Genomic DNA, 9,323 nt, shown 5'->3' with positions numbered 1-9,323 from the left:
TTTGTATTTGGAGAGGTCAAAAGAGTGAAGGAGCCAACGTACTCTGCAGAAGGGTCTGGATGCCTACCCGAGTCCTCACTGGGTACCTTGGTGCTGTTGGGGAACTTTGCATCCAGCCCAGCTGGGAAAGAGATGCTGCTGAGATGCCGCAGAGGGAACATTAACACCCCACCAGGAAGGCAGAAGCCCAGAATGAGTGCCTCTGCCACTCCAGCGACCTAGGGTACAAGCCAACAGAGCATCGCTCCTGCCCCTTCGCCACCCACCCTGCCCAGCCTGGCTCCTCTACACAGTGCAGCCACATGGCGGGCACCCTTCTCCTAGAGGCCTGTCATCTGCGCCTGTGAACGCTATCCTGCTGAGTTTGGTGACACGTTTTTCCTTTGTTTCAAACAGTTTGTAAACTTGAATAACTATTACCCATTAAAAATGTATAACCATTCTAGTAGATGTTATACAACCTGGTGATAGTGGCTTTCGTTTCACCAATGACTACGAAATGGTGCTTACTGTGTTTTCTGTTTTTATCCATTTAAACTGTCTTTACTAAGGATTGTAATAAAATAATTCTTTGTTTTAGATGTGTTTTAAATATACACATATATTTAAAATTCCCATTATGTGGTCTGTCTTTTTACTTTTTTTATATGCAAGTGTGTATGTGTGCGTGTGGGTGCTCAGCGTCATCCTTAGGAATGCCATCCATCTCTTTGAGGCAGGGTCTCTCACTGTGTAGTGCTTACCAATCAAGCCAGACTGCCTGGCTAGCAAGCCCCAGAAATCCACTCTCCTGAATCCAGCACTGGGATTACAAACACAGGCCACCACATCTGGATTTTAATGTGGTTTGGGGGATTGAACTCAGGTTCCTATGCTTGCAAAGCAAGCATTTTACCAATTGAGATATTCCCCCTGGCCTCATCACTTTCTTACTGGTGTCATTTGAAGCATCAGGGTTTTCAGTTCTGATGTAATTCAGTCTAATCTATTTTTATGGACCAGGAGAATGTTTGATCATCATACATTCCAATTTGTGTGTGTAGATGTGTGTGGTGGATGTGTGTGTGTGTGTGTGTGTGTGTGTGTGTGTGTGGTGTGTAAGGGTTGCCCATGAGTGCATGTGCAGAGGCCCGAAGAGAGCGCGGTTTGTCTTGCTCTGTCCTTTGCACCTTATTCTCCTGAGATAAGATCTCTTCCTAAACATGGAATTTGCTGCTTTTTGGTCAGGCTGGCTGCCAGCAAACTCCAGAGCACTTCCTGTCTCTGCCCCGTGGCACCCCCCCCACACATGTGGCCACTCCTGGCTGGAGAACCCTCATGCTTGTGTGAGCACCTAACCCAAAGTCATCATTTTATGGATGAGGACTCTGAGGACCAGAGTCTGAATCAGTCGGGCAGAGCTGCCATGGTCTCTGGGTGTGGACCTGGCCTCTGGTTCTCCAGTGACCCATTTGCCCACCTTGAGGATTGTTGCACAGCTCCTTCTTCTGAACTGAAATGCTCTCTTCTGGTGGGAGGAGCAAGAGGCTCACACTCACAAACTTAAAAGCTTTAGGAAACTCAGTAGATGATAGGGTTCCCGCAGTGCCTCCCCAAAGTTATAAAAGCTAGGGTGAGGAGACTCAGGGGTCACTTCCTGCTAGGGAGGCTGCCTTCATGGCTTGTCATCTAGCCAGGTTGTACTTTCTGGAATGCACTTGCCCCTGAGTAGTCTATGCTCCCAAAGTCACCCTAGTCAATTCGTTGGCTCATTAAGCTGGACTTTGAGGGAATCATTTCTTTGATCTGTTGTTGATGCCTTGTCTTGGCTGAATCGACTTTGTTCACATCTTTCCAGAAAAAGTCACACAGCATTGCTTGGGTTTTAAAGTTATGTTTCAGATATGTCCAGTAGAGGGCACAGCATCCAGTACTGATGTTCACTACTGGGTAGGCATGCCACAATGCCGATTGTTCTCGATAATAACGAGCTGTGAACTAGGGCTGTCAGGACTCCAGGAGTGGGGGGTGGAGAAGAAAGCTCATCTAAGTCACTGTGGACAGTGTAACAGCTTCTGTAGATTTTGATATCACCATACAAGCAGTGACAGTCACCTGACAGCAAACCAGTGGTGGGAACTCACGCCATGACACATTCTCCAGTCTCCCGGCAACCCTTCAGCATTTTGTGAGGATGTCGGAAAGTGGTGTAGGCAAGGACTTTATTTCCTAGACCCTAGTCCTAGATGGGTCAGTGGAACTGAGTGGAAGGGATTTGACTGCTAGTTCCAGGTCCGTCCCCTGACTAGTCTCACTACACGCTTCCTCTCCTCGTTTGTCAACAACTCATCGTTACCCAGAGGAGCCTTGAAGGAAAGTGCCTAAGAGGGCAGTGGGTCCACATCAGTCTAGATGCCAGTGACTGGAAGAAACACAGCCACGCCCCCTTTCACATCACCACCAACTGAGCTTTAGGTGAGCTTTGAACAAGAACTAACCCTTGATCATGCTAGCCATCAAGATTATGGAGTTATATATTATTATAATTAATCACATCTTCCTTAACTGATACACCAATGCCATCTAATTTGAATTGTGAAATATAATTTCTCCTTCTAATGGCTGAGGCAAAGCTTGTTGGGGGCACGAGGACAACACCATGAAATCCAAGGCTCCAGTGTGTGCTAGTGTTCACGCAGTCAGGCTCAGGTTCCGGGTGTGGTGTGGAAAACTGATGCCTCCCTCTCCCCCACAAAACACCCTGACAACAGAAAGTTAAAGTAGTCGTATTTTATTTCTTACAAAACATTACCTCAAAATAAAAGCTACCTCATGGACTCAAACTCCCTGCCATCACCAGGTTTGCATAAACCACACTGTAATGTGTGTTCTGGATGGGAAAATTAACACCTGTTAGAATTAATCCCTGCACAGAGACAGCCTTCCCTGGGAGGTGCTCTTGTGCTCATTTTGGTAGCTTCCAGATGGATAAAATGAAGGTTTCTTTCTATTTCTTCCCAAAGTATAATTTATTATGTAACATTTACAGCTTGAAAAAGAACCCTAGGATGTTTTCCTGAATAATAATTAGAAGAGTAATGTTCCTGGCGTGGGTTGTCAGAGGGCACCTTTTCCACTGCTACCTCACAGGACCACGAGGGGCGGGGGATTAATGAGCCAGTCAAACGGAAACTTCTCAGCTCCTCCCAAATGCTCCCAGCTCTCAGGAGCTTTTCTGGTGTTTAGAACAAAGTGGTGATAATGTGGTTGGTTTATTCTTACGTTTCAGAGTGCGATTTGCAAGTGTTTGCATGTACTATCCTCCCTAGGCTGTTGCTACACCACTTACTGTTCAGTGTGGGCAGATGCAGACTTCCCAACCTGAGTGATGGAGGGAGGGAGACAGGGCCGTGGAAGTGCTGGCTGGCTCGGCTACTTACCTCCTAGGATGCGGAAATGCCAAGCATCCTCAGTTAAGGCTGGGTCAGTGTAGTGGGAATAGTCCTTAGACTGTCCTACAGAGAAACCCAGAGAAGCAGAGCAGGGAGGCCACTGTGGGCCACAGGAAGCCACTGTGGGCCACAGGGAAGCCACTGTGGGCTCTGGTGAGCCTGGACTGCAGAGACTAGTCACAGCCCTCCTCACTACAACAGAGCTGCCCCTTGACTGCTTCAAACCTGAGGTCATCTGCTGTCCAGGCAGGCAAGTGAGCTCTCTGTGGGAGGAGCACAGGGTCCTGAGAAAGCTAGAGGTGGGCAACACCAGTGGAGGCCAGGGTGGCTGTTGTCATGTTAATGGCAAGGTGTCATCTGAGCAGGCTTTGAAGTTCAGCAGACCTGGGTCTAAGCCTGCTCTGTTCTGTTTATCTGGATGGGTGTGCAGGTTCATCCTCTATCCTCCTGGTGACAACAGAGTCTAAACACTGAAGAAGAGGCATCCCAGAAGGAAGGGCAGTTTCTTCACTCTGCAAGTTCCGGTTGTTTGGACCTATACTAGGATAACTCGCCTTAGCATTGCTTCTGTTTGGAATACTATCTTTCCAACGGATAGAGCCTAAGGAAAGGGCACGAAGAATCCTAAAATGGAACTTTTCAGTCTGTCTCAGAACAGCAGATTTCCTGGGCAGGATCCCTCTGGGGGACAGAGTGGCTTTTCCCTCTTCACTGTCACAGAGACATATCACTATCACTTTGGCTTGATTTGTTTGGACCTCGAAACATTCAAGTCCTCCTGTGTTCCGGTGTTTTGACCTTCATAGGAATCTGCCTGCTTTGCCTTTACATCTCCAGAGGTCAAGCGCTTGGCTTTTGTTTTCAGAAAGGAAGCCACTCTCCATGGCTTGCAAGGCACAGCCTGTAGCCTGAATCTCTGTGTGCATACAGGACACCTGAGTGCAGGTGTTGGTCTGACCCAGAATATGCTGGATGCAGACGCTCAGTAGTTAACATCCCTAGTACCCCTGCATGAGAGTACAGGGATTCGAGTCCACCCTTCTTGGAGCTAAGTGTCCAAGAAAGGCAAGACTGCAGGAGGAATTCTGGTTTGGGGGGGCGGGGCTCAAGTCTTCAGCCTCACGGTTGCTTGAGTCTGATATTTTCAAGCCTTTCTCTAGCTAGAGATAATACTAATATCCCACAGTGGCAGCTTTTTGCAGGGCATTAGAAAAATGGGGTCTTTCTCTCCCAATAACAATGAGAATTTATTCTGAGGCTTTGTGATAAGAAATGAGAAAGAAAATCATTCCTAGAGGCAAGAGGAGCAGAAAACCATCTCAACAAAAGGCACAGACTTCTCATTATGCGTGATTACTCCTTCAATACACATTTCCCCAAGCCCATTCTTTGGTTTAAAAAGAAGGGCTCTTAAGTCTCTCATGATCTCTGCTGTGTCTTGCTTGATGAAGGAAAACTGACCCAAAGAAGCTGGTGGAGAATTGGGTTATTTTCTTCTCCGGCCGCCTCAGCCTGCTGCACTCTTGCTGTGGGTGGTGACGCTGTGTTTACCAGAGACTGTTTTTGGGGGGTGAATGTGAAAGGCAGGGTCCCTGTAAAGAGCAACATCACTGCTTTAGTAACTGTCCCCCCACCGCTCCCCAGGGCATCAAGACAGATGCCCTGAGTTAAAACTGCTGTGGAGTGTGATGTTCCAGTGAGTGGTGCAAGTACTCCTTCCATGAGGTAGCTGTGAAGACAGAACGGCAAGGCTCTGGAGACAAATTCCAGGGCTTCCCTCTCCCCCTTATTAGCTCGAAAACAAACAAAACTTCAACTTCTTGGGTGCAGCTTTTAATTCACAGAGAAAGACAAAAGCAGCGAAAATGACCTACATTCTGCAAGGCTTAGTGAAGAATCAGCACCTATTTACAGAAAATGTGTTTGCACTGGGCTCCGGACGTCTTGGCTATCCTGGGCAAGCAGAGTCTACCAGATGAGGGGCGAGTCTGTGACATGAAAAGCCACTGAGCTTGGTGACTAAGTAGGCCGGTTCTGTATTATTCCTCAAGCAAACTCATTCCCTTGGGTGATGCTGGGCAGTGTTAAGGACTCTCCCACGCCTCACAGGTGCACGGGGGTGACAAGAGTAGCTTTGTCATGGGGGTTCTAGATATGAAAGCAAACTAGCCCAGGGCCCGGCACTAGGAGGCTCTGGCTACCCTGCAGTTATCAGGGGCCCTGCAGTTGCCCCCAGACAGGTACTTAGAAAGGATTTTGATACGTGTTCGAGGGAAGCCCATCCGTTTGTTTTCTTTCCCTTTCCCACACCTCTCTTCTTTTCCTTCCTTTCTACCTCCAATATCAACACTTCTCTCTGTCTGGAGCTTCCACGGAAGGTGCCTGGGAAGGGAAGCTTCCTGGGAGCCTTGCTGGGTAAGCAGTCTCACGGGCCCCCATCTCCAGATCTTCCAAGCTGACCACTGACGGGTCCAGCCTGTCCTGAGTCTTCTGTTCTTGCTTGCCCCGATATAACTGCTGTGTGATGCCTCTCCCGTATTGAAAATAATCACGTCACAATCTGATCCCACTGTCTCCCTTGTACAGACTAAGATGGGCCCCCCACCCCTGAAATTCCCAGTTCTCCACGCTGAAAAGCGCTGGGGACCTTGTTTGTCTGACCTTCCTCTCGCCTCTCACTTTGCAAACTGGACCACATCCTTATTCTTCAGACATCTTAGGTGTGTCCCTGCTGCCTCCCTCACAACTGGCCTCAGCTTCTCCCTCAGGCCCGTCTGTTCACATCAAAACTGTGTCACTGACTTACGGCACCCAGGAGAGTGTCAAGAATCCCCTTCCTCTTAAGAGCAGCATCATCCTTGGCATTTATCCTGAGGTCAGTCATGTCCACAGAGTCTCTGCCACTGCAGCTTGTTTCCAAAGACTCCCAAACCCCATAGCTAATTTAAAGTCCTGGCCATAGACGTTAAGTCAGTCCTCCTGCCTGCCCAACTCAGAAGCCTTCCACCTATCATTTTCGGTTTTGCCATTAGACCAATTCCCCGTTCTTCTTCAATGGAGCCAAGTGAAAACTTTGTACCATGCTAAAGTACACCCACCTGGTATGTGACCAGATGGGATTTCTCCCTAGTAAATGCCACTAAGACTCAGCTATGTGGAAAGAAGCAGAAAGGTTTGACTATGTTTACGATGACTGTGATTCACACTGTCTTCTTCTAAGGATTTTGGTCAATCAAATAACTAAGGGCTTATTGTTTTGAGTCTTTGAAATCCTTTCAGTTTGAGGGCAAGGTCTAAATTGCTTTATTAGATTGGTCTGTGTGTGTGTGTGTGTGTGTGTGTGTGTGTGTGTGTGTGTGTGAGCATGCATGTATGTGTTGGATGTTGCCATGTGCTTTTTCTTTGTACTACAATTCTCTCCCTCCTGGCAACATGAAGAATGATGATTTCTTTTTGTGGAGACTAATACATTGCTCTCCACTCAATGAATATTGTTACCTGACTCCCACTCCAGGCCTGAGGGAATCTAGAGTCACAGAGGAATAGAACCTTACAGACTGTGGAGTATGACTGTAATTCTACTTGTGAAGCACCCGCTTCCCAGAGGAATAGCTAGTGATGGATGCCACTGTCAGAAACCCAGATGCACACACTCATACATCAGCCAGGAAATTATATAAACAGCTCACCCAGCAGGCCAGAGCTGACTCACCCATTTGCTCCCCATGGGAAGAGAGGTGTCAGGAAACCCAAGGAAGCAGCAGGAAGCAGACAAAGGAGGAGTTAGAGGAGGATTGGATTTGCAGCCCTCCCTTGCTCTTTCCTTCATCATCCTCTGCTGAGGGCAGCAGCAGCAGCAGGCTAGGGTTGGGGTTTGCAGTTACATTGCTGTGTGATCAGGACTACAGGCAGCTGTTTGCAAACACTGCTCTGAAAGCATGCTGCCAGCCTGTTTGTGAGGTGTGCATCAACAGACACACACCTTTATCTCTGCATAGGAATAAAGGGTGTCTACATTTTTCTTAGGGATGGGTGTCACCTACCTAGGCTAAGCTCACACTATGACTTTTCGTCTCTTTGGAGTGAAAGTCTATGTTGACTCCAGCAGAATGGGAGTAGAGGCTGGGGAATAAGGGCGCTACAAGAGTGGGAGAGGAGAAGGCAGTCCAGCAGGCCCACCAGGAGCTCACAAGCAGAGGGCTGTTTATCGGTAACGGCAGGCCAAAGCATTGACATTCTTGACCACATAAAAGCCCATGGTAACTGGAGGGATGACCAATGTCCGGCCAGCTCGCAGGGGACGGGGCTTCAGTTCTGGAAGGGTCCCGTCGTCCACCATCATTAAGGGCTGGCCATTGAGCTGCACTGACCTAGAGCAGGGGAAATAGAGGACCCATTATCACATACTTGCATCTTTCATTAATTTCTTCGACAGGTAAGAAAATTGGCGTGCAATTTGTTTAGAGTTATTCTGAAAGTGACAAAGACAAGCTAACAGTTCCAATGTTTCACGTGTAGGAGGGAGTTTCACATTTAATACTTAATAGATGTTTCCACTGTCGCAACACAACAAAGTAGGTGATCATGTAGGCATCTGTGACCATAACTCACCTCCCCTGCCTGTGTGTATTCTTTCTGTGTAACTGGACATTTACAGCTCATAGAAAGGAGACCACATCCATAGCAAACTTATTAAAGACAAATGGCGCGTCTAGGCTGAATGGGAGGAAAATAGCAACCATCACTGACTTAAGCTACAGAATCTCAACAGCTTCCCATCCATTCCTGACACTTGTGTCCTAGGTAGAAGTTCAGGTTTATGGGTCAGTAGAAAAATCCAAATCAGAATCTAGAAATAAGGTTGCAAGTCACTTTCAGACAATCAATCAGTTTTGCACAGTGATAACTGTCTTTGGTCCTTGTTCAACCTTCTTGGTGACAACACTGCATGATGCCATGTGAACTATAAGGAGACCAAAACACTATCAAGTGATATAGAGACCTCTGTTTGCTGTTTCTTCTGCATTACAAATAACCAACAAGTTTAGAGAGAGAAAATCAGACCCATGCCTGACAGAGCAGTGGATTCCCAGAGACAAATGTGCGGTAAATTGCTTCCAACGAAGAGCTGGGCAGAGAAGAGCTCCAGGCCTGGTCCCACATGGGTAGACTTGGGTTGAGGAGCTCCATCAGACCAGAGGGAACAGCCCACTCTCTTGCTGGAATGATTGAGGAGTGAATGAGCAAGCAGGAACTGTCTCTGGATGGTGTGGGAGTTGGCGATGGCCCCGGAGGTCAGTACTGACTTCATCAAATATATTAAGAAGCTTTTGATTCCAGATGTCAGGATGCCTTTACTTCCTCACTGTGAAGACAGTTTACTCTTATTGGAGCAGCAAGCCAGGTAAAGCAGGGGGAGGATCCAGATGTAAAAGAAGTCTATCTTTGTAGTCTATTTTCTTATTTCAGGTGGTGTATCCAACAACCAGCTGTTGCTGGAGAATTTCTCTCCAGCTCCCACCACCAAGTCCCGCCAGTCTCAGAGCCCACTTATAAAATAAACACACAGACTCTTACATTATTTAAACTGCTTGGCCATTAGCTCAGGCCTGTTATTGTCTAGCTCTTACTCTTATATTTAGCCCATTTCTATTAATCTTTACTTTGCCACATGGCTCATGGCTTACTGGTACCTTACATCTTCCTTGTCCTGATGGCGGCTCGCAGTGTCTCTCTCTCAGCCTTCCACTTCCCAGAATTCTTTTCCTTGTCCCGCCTATACTTCCTGCCTAGCCAATGGCCAATCAGTGATTTATTTACTGACCAATCAGCAACACACTTGACATACAGACCATCCCACAGCACTTCCCCTTTTCTTTTCTTAAAAAGGAA

General features: G+C 47.5%; 1 protein-coding gene across 1 annotated transcript in view; it reads right to left on the bottom strand.

The window, feature by feature from the left end:
- Positions 1–5,248: 5,248 nt before the first annotated feature.
- The window catches only part of Hpse2 (heparanase 2 (inactive)), a 681,933-nt gene continuing 677,858 nt past the window's right edge, over positions 5,249–9,323 (bottom strand). Inside the window, exon 12 of the mRNA XM_059257820.1 lies at positions 5,249–7,801. Within this exon, the coding sequence (XP_059113803.1) occupies positions 7,636–7,801 (166 nt within the window). The 3' untranslated portion in view covers positions 5,249–7,635. The remainder of the gene's footprint in view (positions 7,802–9,323) is intronic.

This window comes from Peromyscus eremicus, chromosome 1 (assembly GCF_949786415.1).
Source record: "Peromyscus eremicus chromosome 1, PerEre_H2_v1, whole genome shotgun sequence".
NCBI lineage: Eukaryota > Metazoa > Chordata > Mammalia > Rodentia > Cricetidae > Peromyscus > Peromyscus eremicus.
The sequence above is the reverse complement of the archived record's forward strand: the minus strand, read 5'-3'. Positions and strand labels throughout refer to the sequence as shown.